Genomic DNA, 20176 nt, shown 5'->3' with positions numbered 1-20176 from the left:
CGAAGGCCGGGACGTGGCACCATGGGCCCGGGCGCTGGTGGCGCAAGGAGCGGCTCCGTTGGAGGTGGTGGCGGCAGCTTAGCCGTCCTCCTCCACCGCCCCTCCCCCATCCCTTCAGCTGGGGGGGTAGTTCGGAGCCGGGTTGGATTTAGAACTCCCCGCGGGAGAGAAGCGAGGGGCCAGAGCGGAAGCAGCCCACCTTGGGCTCCGGTGGCATTCCCGTGACTGCCTGTCCCGAACTGCTCATCCCCCCTCTTGGAGTTCAGAAGAGTGTCACCAAACGGGTTCGGGTTGCTTGTGCTGGCCTTTCTTTTTTTTTGTTGGTAAGCAACGAAGTAACCCTTTACGTTTTGCCAAGAACTGAGGGTTCTTTTACTCCTGATAATTTTGTTACATTTCTGTAGCGCCTTTACTCGTTTCAGAACACTCTCGCTATCTCCTTTGAACCTCATCACCTGGTTAGTGGCTGTGCCTGATTCTCTTCTCGCCATTTGACGGATGGGGAAATTGAGACCAGATGGGGTGGGGGCTTAAGTGATTTCTACTGTGGATTCTACCAGCCGGTGAGTGGCTTCGCTTGGTCCAGGATTTACATCTCCCGGCTTGGAGTTCTCGTTTCTTTTTGTGGGATTTTTATACCCTTCTCAGCTAGAAAGCAAAGTAGAAAATTTGCCAAAAATATACCAGAAGCTAGTAGGAGATGTGTTCAAATGTTTTTGAGCAGACCTACCTAGGATAAGAACTGCTACTCATTTGTGAGAGAAATCCTACGCTGGTACTTGGTCATGGTTGCTGGCTAATTATTTTGTCTGATAAATTGTGCTGCTTTTAATCCATTTATGAAACAGGGTAATGGCTTTGCTAAGTCATGAAGTTGGTGGGGGTAAAATGCAGCATTAAGTCATGTGTTGAAGAGAATAAAGGGGAACTAAAATATCTCCTCTGAATCTTTGTTAAAGTTATTGTTTAAAATCAGAGATCAGAAGGAACAACAACAACAAAAACCTTTGGTTAGCCCTGGTTGAAGTTGACTGGATCCAGATAGAAATCTTATGAAGCAGTTGTTTTTTGTTCTGTTTTGGCTTTTTAAGTTAAGTAAATTGAAATTGGATGAGGAACACTTAAGCAGAAACCTCAGTAGAAACCTAGATTGCTTTTGTGACATCTCCAAAACTTATTTTTATTCTCATTTTAAGTCATACTGGGATAAATTTGGTTACTAAAGCTTAAAATTACTTCTGACGTAAGTTTCTGAGCACTTCATAAGGTAGAAAAAGAAGTTTGATAGGACCAAAGGGGAGACCATATTTATGATTGACTTTGAAAAGTTTAAAATTCTGTATGTGTCACCTTTGGGAGTAGAAGAATTTTGGTAAAAAGGTATCTATTATCTATTGTGAGTTCCAGAAGAACTCTTTCAGTCTCACTAGTCCATTCTACAACTATTAACAAGGAGACAATATCATATAAAATGGATTTTCTTAGCATTGCACAAAGAATAGTTTCTTTGTAAATAGAGCATTTGGGACAGGCAGTTTTATACCCAAATGAGATATCTAGATATCTCAAGGTCACATACAGTATCCTAATGCCCCATGTAGAAGCTGTCATACTTCTGGGGTTCACGCCCCGTCTGTATGGGACAAGGTATTGAGGGAAGATTTGGGTAGTGGGGAAGAGTATATGATTATCTACTTTCATTTCAGCTTCAGAAGATTGTAGATGTGTCATTAAAGCTTTTTCTCTTTTTTGGTAGCAGTATAGTTTTCTGTATTGACTTTCTGTAGTCTAATATCTCCAGTTACATAGTTTCATATAACACAGTGGACACATCCTCCTGCTGTAACTTGAAGCAAAATGAACAGATTGTCTTTATAGCCCCTGAGAAGGTAGCAAATTTTTGTTATTTGTAAAAAATCCAATTTCTGTAAAGGCTGAGTCTCGTGAATAAAATTAGAGTGATAAAGCTGGATAATACCAATTAGGCAGTAGAAATGAGGTATGACCACAAAGAAAGAGCTTTTTGTTTATTTTTTAATCTGGTTCTTCAAGGCTATTCCAGAAGAGGTTTTAGAAATGTTTTCAGTAATGGCGGTATCACTGAAATATGCACATAGCTTCCAGAAGTGATTAATTTTAAGGAATCATTTGTATGTTCTAAATTCTGAAGCACATTTATTTTGTGGTTATACTTCAAAGGTTTGCAACTGAACGACCAGTTTTTAAAAATAATTTAACGACGCAACTAAGACCCGGCGCAACCAAATAAAAAAATGAAATTTATGCTGCATTTACTGTGCCAGACTCCGTACTAAGTACTTTCCAATGTTAACACACTTGATCTTCATAACAACCCTATTTTAATTATTATCCCCATTTTACAGGTGAGGAAGTGGGTCACTGAGTGGTTAAGTAACTTGCCCAAGGTCAACTAGTGAGTAGAGGACTCTGATTCCAACCTGGGCAGTTTGGCTCCAGGGTCAGGGCTCTTAACTGCTATGCTGTGCTGCTCCTACCACTTGATACCCTCTTAAGTGTTTTTAATTGGTTTGTTTGGAAAAGCTGATGGTCATTTTAGTAAAAGCCTTCTGGCATAGATTACTGTTTGAGGGACCAATAAGTGACTTGTAAAAGTAGCCTGTTAATTAGAAAAATTGTAGTCTACGTTCAACTCACATAAGATTCAGCAAGAAAACAGAAGCGAGTGTGAAATAAAAACACATATTAAAATAATTTGGCTAGAATTACTTGACACTGAGCTAAGTAGTTGGACAAGGAAAATACAAGAAATAGAACTAGATTCTCAAGAAGTTTCACATGAAAGGCTATTTAAAACCTGAGTCGCCAGGGGATACTGATGGAAAAATTGGTAGTTGTATTAAGAATACGGCCCTATTCAAGAACCAAAAAACAGGGACAAATGGACACTTTATAGTACACCCAGAGGTGTAAACAGTGAGATTCCTCAGGGAACACTACTTAGCTAAGCACTCTTCAAAGTAATAACAGCTGTAGGTCCTCTGATACTGTATAAATGGGCCAACAACAATGAAAAACAGCCTCACACAGAAGAGTTTCAAACTGGGCATGTGAACGATAACATTTGTAGATAAAAACAACCCTAACCCTATTTGTAGAAGGGTTGGCTCCACATTCAAATACATTCAAGTAAATGTTAGATGCCAAGGGAGGCATCTAGTAGTCATTATGAACTTCTATAAGGACTTTGGCCCATGGACCAATCGCCAGAATCATCAAATACTGCATAGTAACAGAAGGAGTACTGGAAACTGTAAAAGTATCCTACCTGCGAATAGAATGTTGACATGCTGAAGTAGCATCAGTCACTGAACTCCAGAAAGGCATGTTTGTAATCTAGAGAAGTTCCAAAGCAAGACAACAAAAATATTTAAGGGATCCAGATGGCTGCCAAGTGAATACAAAGCTAAAAGGACAAGAAATATTCACTTTGAGAAGACCAAGGCTGAGAGGTATTATCATCAAAGTCTACAGAATTAGGGCCTAAAAAAGAATACAGACTTGTTTACCAAATCCTAGAATCTTTAAAGGGAGCAACACACTAAATGTAAATTTAAGACCAAATATACTGTGTTTTGATTTCTCTGGAGTTTCCAACTTGCTTTTTTTTCTTGTTGACACAAGAGTGATGTCCTTTTATCATAACCTCAGATTTATCCAGCTTCCCAGTCATGGTGTCTGTTATGGGGTTCCTCCTTTTTTCCCGGAGCCATCCATCTGGACTGAGTGACTCTCGGGGCGTGATGGACTAGGCTTCGTCTTGGGATGTTTCTTCTTTGCAATCCTGGGTTGGAGCCACTATTTCCTATAGCCTGTGCCATCCAGGTCTTGTTGTTCTCTCTTTTGTAGCTGTCTCAGGAGATGTGTAGGAGGTAACCCTCCTGAGTTCTTGTATGAGAAGAGTTCTCTCATTTCCTGAATTACCAGTTTCCTCTAGGTTCAGTAGGTCCTAGGATTTTCTTACTCATGCTGCTGGCTTTTCTCATTTGTCTGGTGGTTCTTGGTTGTCCATTTATATTTAAGAATTAAGGGCTGGACAGTGATTATTTTAGGTAGCTAGTGTGCAGTAGTTATCGCCAAGGCTCTCCCCAGTAAGTCCCAGCAGCTCCCTATTCTGTGATGTGGAGCCTATGCTGAGCTTTATAAGTGACTGTGAATGTGGCTTGGCCTGCCTCAGACTGATAATTTTGTCTAGCCGAGAATGATAGGTTTTATAATTTTGATTTAATACATGGTGGTGTGTTGTGAGGTAGAAATAAACTGCCCACACATCTTTTGGCTTACACCATTTCTGAAATAGGAATTTCGATATTAATAAAGGAAAGCAGTACTTTGAAAGCAAAGAGGGAATAATAGGAAAAAAAAGATTATAAGTCAGATTCAAATATTAGACTTCTACAGCATTCCATGTTCCTGGTGAGGCAGAAGGGATTTATAAGACACAGGTCCTGCCCTTGGAAACTACCTGGAGAGACACAACTTTTCATCGCTCTAAAAATATTTCTTTTTTTTCTTTTTTTTTGCGGTACGCGGGCCTCTCCCGTTGCGGAGCAGAGGCTCCGGATGCGCAGGCTCAGCGGCCATGGCTCACGGGCCCAGCCGCTCTGCGGCATGTGGGGGTCTTCCTGGACTGGAGCACGAACCCGTGTCCCCTGAATCGGCAGGCGGACTCTCAACCACTGCGCCACCAGGGAAGCCCCAAATATTCCTTGTTTAAAATAAAGTAGCAGCAGAACTTTGCTTCTTGTGTCCCTTAGATCTTCATAACATTTTGTAATACCATAATTTATTGATTGTGTATGAGAAACTGAATATTTGAGCTGCACATTGATACATGGTTGCCAGTGTTCTAGTGGCAGATGTGTCTCTCCAGATTTGAGGACCAGCACCCAGGAGCTTCTTTACGGCTGGATTCATAGATTTCAAATGTAATTAACTTTTTTTTTTTTTTTTCATTTTGGGAAAAGACCTTATGTAGAGCATTCAAGGGACACAATGATTGTTGCCTCACCCTGAGGCGCTTCTCTCATGTGTCCTGTAATTATATCTTCAGTTGGGTTGTCAAGGAGACTTAGGCAATGAGTCTGAGGGGTTTTTGATACCATGTGGTGATGCCCTTAACTGCTCTGGATACTCTTCTGAGATACAAATAAACCTCTTGCTACTGGATTAGCCTCATCTTCATTCACACCTTACTACAAATTAAATTACAGTTACAAATAAGATTATCCCTACATCTGGGGAAATTGAATAGGAATTGGGAACTTTGATGAAGAGTTAGGATTATAAAATTAATCAGTATTATTTACTAACCAGTATACATATTTGAAGAAACAAGTCAGCTAGTATAGTCCAAACCCTTATTAGATGAAAAAACTGAGACTTTAAGAGATTAAGCAGATTGCTTAATTGCCATTAAGGAATTTAATGGCAGAGTGGAAACCCTAGAACCCAGTCTCAGCAGGACTCCTAACTGTGGGTTTTATATTTTAGTATGCTGTCATGCTATAACGGTATCTTCAAGAGTAGAAAAACAGACAAAAGTGTGCCAGTGTAGGGGTAATAAGATTAGAGGAGGGTGCATTTGGTCCACTGAATGTTTATCCAGCACTTAACAATGTCTGACACATTGTAGGTGCTCAGTAAACGTCTGTAAGCACTATGTACTTTCTCTGAGCAAAGTGCTGTGCTTAGTGCCAGGAAGAGATGCCACGTATGTCAAGGACCATCTCTTTTCAGAGAACTCTTAGGCTGATTGGTAATTTAAGTTAATTAGAAGATTGACTAATATGCCAAAAGTAATAGTAGACGATGTGGTCAGGAAAGACTTGACTAAACCCGGAAGAAGTCACAGTAGGCTGCAAAAGCATCACACTAAATGTATATATTGATAGTTACATTTTAATTTTATTCAACTAGAAGCCATTCTTGTGTCTCTTTGGTATACCTACCCTCAAGTTGAATTTGTACTGTATTTGTTCTTGTCCATGTCTTTCCCAAACATTCGTGAGTAGTGGGTCCTGCTGGATGAATTCCGTATTCTCTACAACTTCAAGTTTTAATTTACTTTTAAAATTTATTTTTGGCTGCTTTGGGTCTTCATTGCTCTGTGCGGGCTTTCTCTAGTTGTGGCGAAAGGGGGTTACTCCTCGACGCGGTGAGATGGCTTCTCTTGTTGCAGAGCACGGGCTCTAGGCGCGTGGGCTTCAGTAGTTGTGGCGCACGGGCTCTAGAGCGCAGGCTCAGTAGTTGTGGCACATGGGCTTCGTTGCTCCGCGGCATGTGGGATCGGACCAGGGCTCGAACCCGTGTCCCCTGCATTGGCAGGCGGATTCTTAACCACTGCGCCACCAGAGGAGTCCCTATTAATTTACTTTTAAAGCTGGCCTTGAATTCTTGCTACCCAGTATGGATTAGGTTGAATCAATTTTGGTTTAATTTAGTAAATATTATTGAATATCTGCTATGTTGCAGGCAATGTGCTGGGGTTGAAATCAGTAAGAATGATACACAGCCTAGTAGGGGGAGGTGTAAGCAAATGCATTATTATGTGGTAAATGTATGCATGAAAGCATATTCATGGGGGCCAAGAGTTTGGGAGATTTTAGTGCTGTCTGGGTGAGGACAGGAAATGATTTCTGGAAAAGGTGACAGCTAGGTTTTAAAGGATAAATAGGAGCTTTCTAAATGCACAAGGAAGGAGAGCTATTCCAGGTAGGGAAAATATCCAGACCTGAAGCAGAATGGTGCATTAGGACAATTTTGAACAGTATTGCTGGAATATAAAGTAGGATGCTTGGGGACAGGATTGTAGGAGGTAAGACTGAAACACTTAGGTGTGAATCTAGGACAAGCCCCAACGTCTTTGGTATTCCATTGGGCCTGACAGTTAGTTGGGAATTTTAGGTAGCCAGTCTAAATGCAAGGTTAACTAAATATATATATATATATATATGTATATTATTATTTTTTTTTACGGTACGCGGGCCTCTCACTGTTGTGGCCTCTCCTGTTGCGGAGCACAGGCTCCGGACGCGCAGGCTCAGCGGCCATGGCTCACGGGCCCAGCCGCTCTGCGGCATGTGGGATCTTCCCGGACCGGGGCACAAACCCGTGTCCCCTGCCTCGGCAGGCAGACTCTCAACCACTGCGCCACCAAGGAAGCCCTAAATAGATATTTTTTAACCCACTCTGAAAGCCTTGGGAGAAGAACCAAGGTGAAAGAACATTGAAGTTGGAGAATTAGTGGACTTATGGAGGAAGCTTGGGACTTAAAAGATAATTAACAGGAAATTTTTAGAAATGTAATGATAGTAAATTATTGGGAATGTGGTCCCTGATCTCCTCGAAAGGCTACCTGGTATAAAATGTTTCAAGCAGGTGTTTTGAAGCAATTGTACAACAGAGAAGGGCACGCAGCAGTAGCAACTCTTAACAGTAAGCTTGTTTTCTGTCACCTGATTCCCAGAAGATCAGTTCGCTGCGAACCAGCTGCAGGATGATTCTGTGGGGTCAACTCCCCAGAATCTATTGCCGCCACTAGAAGCGCTTCACGTGGCTTCCGTGACTTTGTTCATCTCCTCTCCTGACCCAGTCCACAATGCTGGTGGTCCCTGTGAGTGGGGCAGTGAAGTGATTTAGGTGCCTGAGCTTATTGTAATAAAGAGTTAACTGCTCTTAGAATCTTTCATGTTTGACTCCCTCCAAAATGCTGCAGGTTTAGTGTTGTCCCAGACTTTATACTTTTACTAAGATTCCTATGTTCTCTATTAATTTATTTTCGTCTTTAATATTTCACAGGCTTTCTTGATCATGGATGGTGAAGATATACCAGATTTTTCAAGTTTAAAGGAGGAAACTGCTTATTGGAAGGAACTTTCCTTGAAGTATAAACAAAGGTAATGTTGAAAAGCATCCTAAAAATAGGAGAGGGCTTTGGAATACATAATCTCTAGTTTGTGCCTTTTTTTTTTTTTTTTTTTAGCAAAGCTAAATTTAGAGTTTCTGATATAGGATTGGGATTCTAGAAATAGTCATAGCATTGCTTGTATTTAAATAATATAAAAATGACATAAATCCTTATATTACTCGAATTATTAAAATAGTAAGAAAGCTGTCATTTGTGATTTCTCCTGGTAGTTTACCTCCTTTTATAAAGCTTATTACTGCTCTTGGCCATCTTTGGCCTGCTCGGTGTACAGATTCTGCCTCATTTTGGTGTTTTGGAGATTCTGATAAGCTCTCTAGGGCTTCATAGGGTAGACTTTCTTCAGGCAGGTGTTATCAGTGTCTGGAGCCAGCAAAGCTTTGAGGGAGGGGCAAGAGCTTCAGGGGTATATGGAGCATTTTATAAAATCTCAATCATTTCACTTAGTTGGGAAAACTTGTAGATAACCTTTTTAAGTACCAAAACTTATCTTAAATTTCTTTTTAAAATGAAATCTTTCTAAAATTCATATACATCTTCCAACTTTGGTTAACAGTTTAGTAAGACTCATCAGACTTTTTTTTTGGGGGGCTGCATTGGGTCTTCATTGCTGTGCACGGGCTTCTCATTGCGGTGGCTTGTCTTGTTGCGGAGCACAGGCTCTAGGCTCGCTGTCTTCCGTAGTTGTGGCTCATGGGCTTCAGTAGTTGTGGCTCGTGGGCTTTAGAGCGCAGGGTCAGTAGTTGTGGCGCGTGGGCTTAGTTGCTCCGCGGCATGTGGGATCTTCCCAGACCAGGGCTTGAACCCTTGTCCCCTGCATTGGCAGGCGGATTCTTAACCACTGCGCCACCAGGGAAGTCCTGTCAAACCTTTTATTGCTATTTCACTGTTGTTGCTGAAGCCAGTTACTGTACCGTGCTAGTGGATATGGGAAGTGTGCGTCTATGGCAGGGGTTCTTAGTCTTTTTGTGCCATGGGTGCCTTCATAGGCTGGGGAAAGCCTATGGCCCCTTCTCAGAATAACATTTTTAAACGCATAAAATTAAATAATAGAATTACAGAGGAAGCCAATTACATTGAAAAAACAAATCTAAATGTTAAACTAATTTGTGGATAGTAATATGTGCTTCTTTATCAATATGTTAAATAAGAAAGGGATGAAGTGTATAAAAAATGAATCCTTTTGAGGCTTATAATTTATTTTCATTGAATCCTGAATATAGAGTAAGAGATGCAAAATAGATGGCCTTTATTGTTTAGTATATTTTATGGTAGCATAACGTTCAGGCAAAAATTATTGAATTGATATATAATCATGTTCAGGGTGATCCTTATGCTTCCTACTATAACTGATCTTTCCCGCTTTGTTTCTGATTAGCTTCCAGGAAGCTCGGGATGAGCTAGTTGAATTCCAGGAAGGAAGCAGAGAATTAGAAGCAGAGTTGGAGGCACAGTTAGTACAGGCTGAACAAAGAAATAGAGACTTGCAAGCTGATAACCAAAGACTGAAGTATGAAGTGGAAGCATTAAAGGTAATTGTGGCAGTAAAAGCTGGTGTCTCATTTGCTGGGTTTTATTAAAATGAGAAATACATTCTTTTAGGTGGAGCTTAAGAGCAGCAGGCAACATAAAAATGTAAAAAGGCCTAAAGTGAATTTTTGACAAAAACTGTTTGCTTTCATGGAACCAAGGGAAAGGTGGTTTAGAGTTCAGGAGTTCACTTGGAAACTGTAGCTGTCAGTTTTTTAGCTGTAATGTTCCTAGCTATAATATTACGTTGTAGTTCCTATAATTTTCAAAAGCTGCCTGATTATTTGTTTTGACAGAGTACCTTATTGTGTGGCACTTTAAAATTATATTTGTATGAAATACACATTTATTTCATTATGGTTCGTAGTCCCTTTAGTTTTGGAGTTTAGTTTTTAAAAATTCCCTTCTAACAAGGAATTTTCAGGAGTGAAAGCTTAACCCCTTTTTGCTGCTCTTCCTCACATGCCTAAGCCAGATGCTTGGGGTGTTCCTGTGTCTGGGCAGTGGGGTAGATTTGGGGAAGGTGAGGTATAGGGAATTTGAACTCTTGTCAGTCAGCTTCTTTGTGCTTACCCTGGGCTGCATTCAGCCTAAGAACCCGGAGGTTCCCCCACCAAGATTGAGGTTTTTAAGGCAACGGTTTCACTATTTTACCTCTTTTCAAAGAGATCATTATTAAATTTCTTTGAGAGGAGAATGATTGCCTAATTTTATATGAGTTAAGGCACTTGGAACGAATGTGTCATTGTTTTTAAATAGTGTAAAAAGGAGAGAGGGGTACCATCAACTCAGATTGTGGGTGAATCTCTTGGATCCCACCCGCCCCCGTCCCACCCCTTACTTGGGTTACATCCTTTATTAAAGAAAACTATATGTTAATGACACGTGCTTTCCTTCCTATACCCACACCTTCAGGAGAAACTGGAGCATCAGTATGCACAGAGCTACAAGCAGGTCTCAGTATTAGAAGATGATCTAAGTCAGACCCGGGCCATTAAGGAGCAGCTACATAAGTACGTGAGGGAGCTGGAGCAGGCCAACGACGACCTGGAGCGGGCGAAGCGGTACGTGAGCGGTGTGCCTTCTGTTGCAATGACCGAAGTTGGCAGTCAGTGATTAGAATTTGGTTTTAGGCTCAACCTATCACCTAGATCTTAGTTCCAGAACATTTCCTTTTGGTATTTCATGTCACCTGTAACTCGTCACATTGAAACTTACCAAAAATCCTGATCTCCCCAGATAATGCCCTTCCAGGCTTTTCTTTCTGGTTTTCCTTTTTCCTTCTTCTTTCAGGTACCATTGTTGATCCTGTTGGTTTTTCTTTAAAACATGTCTCATTCATTCCTCCATCTTCCCTGTATGTTCTCAGTACTACCACACTTCTTGAAGGTCCTCACATCTTATACCTGAATCCTGCAGTTAATTCCTAGCTGATCTGTCTTTAAATTTTCACTGCTTTTTATTCTCTTCTGTTTTAATACTGACCAATGAATTGTCTCAAAATAATGCTTTTATTATGATTTTGCTGAACAGCCTATAGTGGCTTGCCGTTACTTTGCCAAGATTGCATATATCTATAATTAGTTGTTTCTTAACCATTCCAAACTTAATTCCTATTACTTTACAATTATTGTCTGATATTCCTTTCCTTAGTATCTGAGTGACACTTAAATGCTTGGCATGATGCTAGAGTTGAGGATACAAAGATAAGCTAGCCACTGCCCTTAGGCGTGACAGATAGGGACAATGCACGTGGTAAACACTGGTACAGAGTACAGACTGCTCCAGGGCATAGAGAAGGGCACAGGTGAAGTACTCTGTGGTAACTGGGGAAGCTGAGTCTGCAAGGAGGAGTAGATGTTAACCAGTGAAGAGAGAGATGCGAAGGCAGAGAGGCAGGAAAGTGCATGAGGTATTAATATTTCACTTTGACTGAAGTGTGTAAAGACAATATGGCTGAACAAGATGAGACTGGAAGATGTTTGGGGCCAGGTTGTGGAGAACCTTGTGCTCAGCTATGTTTGAAAGTCATTCTGTAGGCAAAGAGGTGCTCCTTAAGAATTTTTAAACAAAGGAGTATTATCAGATTGTGATTTGGGAAGATAATGCTGAGGAATTGAAAGTAGGGAGGAGGAGATGTGAAGACCATTGAGGAGTAATCCAGGTGATGGATGAAGAATTAAGCCAAGGGCAGAAGGTTGGAGGAGAGCAAATGGAATTGAGAGGCATTTTGACAGTTGACGGGAGGTGGTAAAATTGGACATGGCATTGAGCAGCGGTCCCCAACCTTTTTGGCACCAGGGACTGGTTTCGTGGAAGGCAGTTTTTCCACAGACAGGGACGGGGGTGGGTGGGGGTGGAGTGGAGGGGGTTTTCAGGAGGTAATGCGAGCGATGGGGAGTGGCAGATGGAGCTTTGCTCACTCATGCCGCTCACCTCCTGCTGGGGACCCCTGGCATTGAGAGTTCTAACTTGAGGTTAGGAAATTTTATTTCTGTAGCACATAGTGGGTAGAGGGCACATAGCAGGTACCTGTGAATGTTTGCTGAATAAATAAGATGAGAAATGCGGGAAGAAGAAACCTTGGTAGGAAGAAAGTAAATAGAGTGGGACCTGGGACCGCGTTTTAAACTAATTCTTAGTTAATTCTTAACATACTCTAAAACTATTGAAAAGTTTTCTTCCTGAAAATATGTAAACTTCATTGACTCATGTTTAAAGTCCAATGGGGAGCTATAAATTGTATGATAAGTAGGCTTCCTTTAAGAAACTTGAAGGAATTTAGATGGGAATTTAAGAGAAAAGAATACATTGAATGGCCCCAAATGGTGGTAGAGACACTAAATGCACCAGAGGTCAGAAGGGGGCGAGATCATTCTCTTTTAACTGGGCCAGGCTTTCTAGGTCAGGAAATGGTATGAGATAAACTGACAGTTTCCTTTTGTAGTAGCTCTTTGCACATTATTTGTTTAATTCATGGACTCTCATTTTTTTTTTTTTTTTTTTTTAGGGCAACGATAGTTTCGCTGGAAGACTTTGAACAAAGGCTAAATCAAGCCATTGAACGAAATGCATTTTTAGAAAGTGAACTTGATGAAAAGGAATCTTTGTTGGTCTCTGTACAGAGGTTAAAGGATGAAGCAAGAGGTAAAATTTATACTTAAAGAATATTTATTACCTTACTGTCCCTGAGCCAGAGTGCTAAGCTAGCTTCAGGATCAGCTTTTTAAAGCTACACGTTTGTATGCTTTTGTCAAACACTATGCTAAGTACTTTGAATCTGTTTATTCAATATCTACATCATTAACTCTAGGAGGTAGGTACTATTGTCTCCATTTTGTAGGTCAGAAAACTGAGGCACAGAGAGTTTGAGTTGTCAGTAGGGATTCAAACCCTGGTCTGTTTCCTAAAGCCTTAACCGTTACCACTGTGCATATATACTGCTTGGTTTGTTTGGAGTTTTTCCTTTTTGCTTGTCCTAAGTAATTTTGTCATGCACATATTAGCATTACATATGTGTACATATTGCTGTATACATATTATACATATAGAGAATATATACTTTCTTTTAAAATTCTCCTTCCCTCCGTTTTTCTTTCATGCATGTTAGAATGCAGAATGTTGTAAAGAAGAAACTGAAAGTCTCTGTCAATCCCTTTATCTTGAAAGAACCCACTAAGAGTTTGGTGTGTTTCTTTCCACTCTTCCCTGTGACTATACATAAACATACCTGTATATTTTTTTCCTTTATATAATTGGAACCACATTATATATACATATATATATTTTTCTATCCTCCTTTAATATAGTGAATGTAATCCATGCCATTAAAAAAATCTTTTGAAACAGGTTTTTAAAAATGTATAATATTCTATTATATATGTTTTTTTTGATGGGTCCTTTATTATTGGTGGTTAATTTTTTGCTGTAAATAGTGTCCTTGTACATAATATTGGGGAATATCTTTGATTTTCTTAGATTCTTAGAAGTGGCAAAGGATACAAGTATCTTTAATGGTTGTAATGGATGCTGCTAAATTACTTTTTAGAAAGTTGGTAACTTTACACTCTGGCAGTGACTGAGTGTCCTTCTCACAATGTTTACTAGTATTGTGAATAATAAAAACAGATTTTCTTTCTTTCTTTCTTTCTTTCTTATTTTTTTTTTTTTTTTCTGCGGTACGGGGTTCTCTCACTGTTGCGGCCTCTTCCATTGCGGAGCACAGGCTCCAGACGTGCAGGCTCAGCGGCCATGGCTCATGGGCCCAAGCCGCTCTGCGGCATGTGCGATCTTCCCAGACCGGGGCACAAACCCGTGTCCCCTGCATCGACAGGCGGACTCTCAACCACTGTGCCACCAGGGAAGCCCCAAAAACAGATTTTAAAATTATTTAAAAATCTATTTGAAAGTTGTAAATTGATATCACATTGTTTTTAATTTGTAGTTCTTTGGTTACTACTTGTGAGAACTTTTTGCTAATGTTTATTGGCTCTTCTAAAAATTGTTTTTTTCATGACTTTTCCTTTTTTGGGGGAGGGTTTATTCATCTGAAGAACTCATAATTTATATAATGTATAAAATATTAACTCTATCCTATTTTTAAGTTTACAATTCTGGTTAAAAAAAACCACGTAACATAAAATTTACCATCTTACCCATTTCTAAGGGTACAGTTCAGTAATGTTAAACTATGTTCACATTGTTTTGTAGATCTCTAGAACTTTTTCATGTTGCAGAATTGAAGCTGTTTGCCTATTGAACAACAAATTCCCATTTCTCCCTTCCCCAGCCCCTGGCAACTGCAGTTTTACTTTCTCTCTCTCTTTTTTTAAAAATAAATTTATTTTTATTTTTGGCTGCCTTGGATCTTCGTTGCTGTGCGCGGGCTTTCTCTAGTTGCGGCGAGCGGGCGCTACTCTTCCATGTGGTGCGCGGGCTTCTCATTGCAGTGGCTTCTTGTTGTGGAGCACGGGCTCTAGGTGCGCGGGCTTCAGTAGTCGTGGCATGCAGGCTCAGTAGTTGTGGCTCACGGGCTCTAGAGCACAGGCTCAGTAGTTGTGGCACACAGGCTTAGTTGCTCTGTGGCATGTGGGATCTTCCTGGGCCAGGGCTTGAACCCGTGTCCCCTGCATTGGCAGGCAGATTCTTAACCACTGTGCCACCAGGGAAGCCTTGCCGTTCTACTTACTGTTGTTAGGTATGACTACAGTAGTCCCTCCTTATCCGAGGTTTAGCTTTCCATGGTTTCAGTAACCCATGGTCAGCTGCAGTCTGAAAATATTAAGTGGAGAATTCCAGAAATCAACAATTCATAAGTTTTAAATTGTGTACTGTTCTGAGTAGCAGGATGAAATTTTGCACCATCACGCTCAGTGGACGTAAATCATCCACTGAGGGTCTTAGAACATATGTTCCTCAGATAAGGGAGGGACTGCTGCACCCTAGATACCTTATATAAGTGAAATCATACAGTATTTATCTTTTTGTGACTGGCTTATTTCATTTATCACATGTCCATAATGAACATGGATGTGCAAATATCTCGGTGTCCTACTTTGAATTCTTTTTGATATATACCCAGGAGTATGGTAACTTTGTATCTTTTTTTTTAATATAAGCAAGTATTCTGTAGGTCAGTTGTATAACTGGAAAAGAAAACATTAATTTTGGGTTAAAAATTCAATATTTCAAAACAAGAAAACAATTTGCAACTATTTTGACTACTTCCTTTCTAAAACAAAGTATTTCATAGGATAGTAAAAAAAAAAAAAGCCAACCCATTTAAAATGACAAAAATACACTTCATTGATTTTGTAATAATCCCCAAACTACGTCATCATTTCAAAATAAATGCAAATGAGTTGGTAAAGAATATTTATTTTTGTGTCATATATGTCCACTGTGAGTTCTACTTTGGACTCTGCCCTATTTCTTTTTTCATATAGGCATAAATAATTGTTCTGTTAACTTTATAGCATTTTTAAAGTCTAAATGATCATGTAGACAGTAGGGTTGTTGTCATTTTATTCCCCTGGAAATAAAAATTGTTAAATAGGAAATTCATTTTTGAGAAGTAGTAATTTAGGAAGAGTGTCTTTATGCCATTTCAGATGTGACTTTGCTTGATGTATTTGCTTCCTCTAGTGAATATTACTACTTTTGCAACATTTTACAGATTTAAGACAAGAACTAGCTGTTCGGGAGAGACAGCAGGAAGTAACTAGAAAGTCGGCTCCCAGTTCTCCAACTCTAGACTGTGAAAAGATGGATTCTGCTGTCCAAGCATCACTTTCTTTGCCAGCTACTCCTGTTGGCAAAGGAACAGAGAACAGCTTTCCTTCACCAAAAGGTTTGTAGTGTCTTTTCTTTTTGAACCTGTGGTTGATTATCCACTTAAGAGGCTTTGCTGGTGAAGCAGGGGTTGCTAAGGTTTAAGCAATCATTTTAATTTTTTTTTTTTTTTTGGCCATGCTGTGTGGCCTGTGGGATCTTAGTTCCCCAGCCAGGGATCGAACCCATGCCCCCTGCATTGGAAGCACGGAGTCTTAACCACTGGACCACCAGGGAAGTCCCTAAGCAATCATTTTAGTTTAAAAGTTGGTTAAATCTAGCACTGAGTGAAGCAGAAGGCATTGTTCTCCTAGGCCAACTCATTAGTAGGAAACAGTGAGATGAGGGCTACATTTAAGACAAGAGCAGCTTAATAAATTGAAATTTTAATAAAGGTTTTTAAGGGAAGTTTATTTTTTGACTATAGCAGTAATACATGTTCATGTAGAAAAAATTAAAAACGAGAAAAAATAAAATCCATCTGCAATCTTAGGGCTCAAGGTCAACTCTTCTTAACACTTTGCATTTTTTTCTATTGTGTGTGCTTTTTTGTGTTTGTGCCACCTTGTTACACACAAGTTTTGGGATCGTATTTTTTTTTTTTAATTAATTTTTATTGGAGTATAGTTGCTTTACGGTGTTGTGTTTGGGATTGTATTTAAATGCAGTTTTATTTCTTTTGTCACTTGACATATCATGGGAGACTAGAAGGCTTTATACACAGAAAGTACAGAGACTCACTGAGTTACCATTCAGACTTAAGATTGGCTTGGATGGACATGTCCATGCTATAACATGCCTCAGTAGCTGCCATTTTCATGGGTGATGTTCAGAGTAACTGATGAATAGTACAGAAAGAAGATGCCTTTTGCCGTCAGTCAGGGTGTTTTTTTAAATCCAGGTAAGCTGAAAAACGATTTAGTAGCCACTAGATAGAACGTTAAGAACGGAACCCTGAAGCTCTCAGTTGAGATTGATTTAGTTTTTGCAGCTTGGAGATCATATTTCAGCTACTTCCACACCCCCCCTATACTTTCTTCTCCCCCAATGGAAGCTGTCTGTCTTCACACTTTTTTTTTTTAAAATACAGGACTTCATCTTTCAGAGTGATACGAGAAGGTTTCTGTCTGGGTGGTTAGTGCGCTCCATGTTTGTGCTGCCCAATACAGTAGCTACTCCAGTGTGGCTATTTAAATTTTAAATTTTTATTGCTTTAAATGAATTAAAATTTAAAATTGAGTTTCTGATTGCGTTGGCCGCATTTCAAGTGCTCAGTAGCCCTTGAATAGATAATTCACCCTATTTTCGTCTTTTTATGAGCTGAGGTAAGGTATGTGAAAATCCTGTATAGTTCCGTTATTGATCGTACTGGTATGTGCTGACTCTGCCGCTGAGAACAGAGCAGGCAGTATATAGATGACAGCAGTCCTCAGAAGCTCTCGTTTTTCGGAATGGCTGCTTGTGTATTTGAGGACCTTAGAATTACTTGCGTTTGAGAATTAACAAAGCTTTGCTTTTATGTTACTAATTAGAATTACGCAGATAAATTCTGAAAATTCTTTAGTTGAGCACTAATCAGAATAGTCTGGAACCTCAAGGGGGTGTTAGTAGGACATAGAGCTTTGCTCTGGCACAGTTACGATAATGTCAGCCCTAAGGCAGTAATATTTGTCCAGACAGACACGTTTTTCAACTGGAACTGATAGCATGAGCTTTCACTGACCTAAAAGCTGCCGTTTCATGACAAGAAAGTCTGCACAGACACAGTGAGAAGCCAGAGGTTAGAGAAATCAGTGGCAAGATTGAAGAGCTGATCTCTACGAAGTGGTCTAACTCTAATTGTGTTTTATTGATAAAATGCCTGTTTCCAAAGAGCATTCAAGACAACTTACCGTAAAAGTACAGATTTAATAATACCTAAAATATAAAATTCGAGGGGAATAGGGAAAAACAAGATCCAGAAATTCCTGCCAAGAGAAGTAGAGCAGTTTATTTGTATCACATTGAGCACCTGTTATGTGTCAAGTATTACTCAGGATGTGGGGAGGATAGCGGTCTAATAAGACTAAGTTGCTACCTTCATTGTGAGTATATTCTAGAGGACAAGGATAGGAGCAGCAGCAGCAGCAGAAGCATTTTACCTGCTGACTACAACTCTGTAGAAAGCAGATAAAAATAATAGTAACATTTATTGAGCACTTACTGTGTGCTCTGCATTTAAAAAATTTATTAATGAATTTAAACTTAACAACAACTTTATGATTTAAGTGCTATTATTAGCCCCCTTTCACATTTGGTTACTTAAGGTCACACAGTTAATGGCAGAGATGGATGTGTATCTAGCAGTTTAGCTCCAGAGCTCTTAACCGCCATGCTTTAATATCTCAAAAATAAATTGAAGAAATGTGCATGACTGAAAACCTTTGCTGAGGGGCATGAAAGAAGATGTGAATAATTATCATGTTAAATACCATGATTCAGAATAGGAAGACTTAATTTAGTTGCAATATCCATTTTCCCCAAATCATTCAATAGTTTAAATTTCTCATAAAAATCCTAATAGGATTTTTAAAGTTGTGAAGTTCATTTTAAAGTTACTCTGGGGCTTCCCTGGTGGTGCAGTGGTTAAGAATCCGCCTGCCAATGCAGGGGACACGGGTTCGAGCCCTGGTCCGGGAAGATCCCACATGCCGTGGAGCAACTAAGTCAGTGCGCCACGACTGAGCCTGCGCTCTAGAACCCACGAGCCACAACTACTGAGCCCGTGTGCCTAGAGCCCGTGCTCCACAACAAGAGAAGCCACCGCAATGAGAAGCCCGCGTACCGCAACAAAGAGTAGCCCCCACTCCCCTCAACCAGAGAAAAGCCCACGTGCAGCAACAAAGATCCAATGCAGCCAGATATAAAATAAAAATAAAACTTTATTTATTTATTTATTTTTTATTTTTTTGCGGTACACGGGCCTCTCACTGTTCTGGCCTCTCCTGTTGCGGAGCACAGGCTCCGGACGCGCAGGCTCAGCGGCCACGGCTCACGGGCCCAGCCGCTCCGCGGCACGTGGAATCTTCCCAGACCGGGGCATGAACCCGTGTCCCCTGCGTCGGCAGGCGGACTCTCAACCACTGCGCCACCAGGGAAGCCCCTAAAACTTTATTTTTAATAAAGTTACTCTGGAAGAGTAAATGTGCAAGAATAGTCAATAAAAGTTTGAAATAGGTTAGTAACAAGAAGAGGCTTTGCCCTTTAGGAAATATATTTTAACACTATAATAACTAAAGCAGCCTATTTCTGGTAGAATAGACAAATAATTTAATGGAACTTGAAATGTATAGAGAATTCAGTGTGTGGTTTTAGTGCCATTTCAGATGAGATAAGTCTTTTTCACTAAATGGTATTATGACAATTAGATGTCCATTTGGAGGGGAAAATTTTAGATATTTGATGAGTTTACTAATCTAAGTGGTGAAAAGTTTTTTAGAAAAACATTAGGAGAAAATGTGGGGAACATTTTTATTATGTTGCAGTGAGGAAGCCCAAGGCTCCCCCCAAACCACAAAGTTGAAGAGATAAATGTCACACTGGGAAGTACAACATATATAAGAGATAAGGTGAATATCTATAGTGTATAGTGCCCTTGCAAATTGATTAAAGACAACCCAGTAGAAAAAAGTGCAGAGATTAAACAGATGACTTCCAGAAAAAAAGATTCAAATGACTCTTTGATTAGGGAAACAAAAATTAAAACAAAGTGACTATCAAATTGGCAGGAAATCCAGAAATACTTGTCTAGATGTTTTAAGGGTATATGTCCTTTTAGCATTGTTTATAATGATGAAAAATTGGATATAATCTAAACATCCAGCGGAGATATTTGTGGTATCTCCACTTTATCCACAGTTTGGAATACTATACTGATTTTTCATTGAGCGTATACTGCTTTGTAATATCAAAACCCAAATGTAAAGGGAACTGCAAGAGTAACCACTCACCTTCTATTTTTCTCTAGCTATACCAAACGGCTTTGGTACCAGTCCACTGACTCCTTCAGCTAGGATATCAGCACTAAACATCGTGGGGGACCTCTTACGGAAAGTAGGGGTAAGCCTTTAATTATTTATCACTAGGTGTTTCAGCTGCCAAGGTAATGAATTATTTCTTAATTTGCAGCGAGGGGAGGAAAAAGGATACCTTCCTGTGGTAAAGTCTGGAATTAAGCTGAGGAGCAGGAGCACCCAGTGACCAGCTGAGGCTGTGAACACCTCCAGGGCTCAGCCTTGCCAGTGCCTCTGCCTGCAGAGGGTCCCTGCGCTTAGCTCCCGGGTTCCCCATGGCTGTTACTAAAACATCGTG

General features: G+C 40.0%; 1 protein-coding gene across 10 annotated transcripts in view; it reads left to right on the top strand.

Annotated features, from left to right (window-relative positions):
* Positions 1–20176, top strand: part of NDEL1 (nudE neurodevelopment protein 1 like 1) — a 51108-nt gene that overhangs the window by 407 nt on the left and 30525 nt on the right. For all 10 annotated transcript variants that reach the window (XR_016388844.1, XR_002647732.3, XR_016388843.1 and 7 more), the window contains exons 2-7: positions 7840–7937; positions 9345–9498; positions 10412–10560; positions 12507–12643; positions 15672–15845; positions 19833–19924. Coding sequence is in view for 3 of the 10 variants with exons in the window: in XM_022596176.3 (XP_022451884.1) it covers positions 7852–7937; positions 9345–9498; positions 10412–10560; positions 12507–12643; positions 15672–15845; positions 19833–19924 (792 nt within the window). In the remaining 7 variants the exon portion in view is untranslated. The remainder of the gene's footprint in view (positions 1–7839; positions 7938–9344; positions 9499–10411; positions 10561–12506; positions 12644–15671; positions 15846–19832; positions 19925–20176) is intronic.

This window comes from Delphinapterus leucas, chromosome 19 (genome assembly GCF_059928025.1).
Source record: "Delphinapterus leucas isolate spDelLeu-1000000601 "Yukka" chromosome 19, BTC_Dleu_Yukka2, whole genome shotgun sequence".
Lineage (NCBI taxonomy): Eukaryota > Metazoa > Chordata > Mammalia > Artiodactyla > Monodontidae > Delphinapterus > Delphinapterus leucas.
This window is presented reverse-complemented; position numbering and strand designations above follow the sequence as displayed.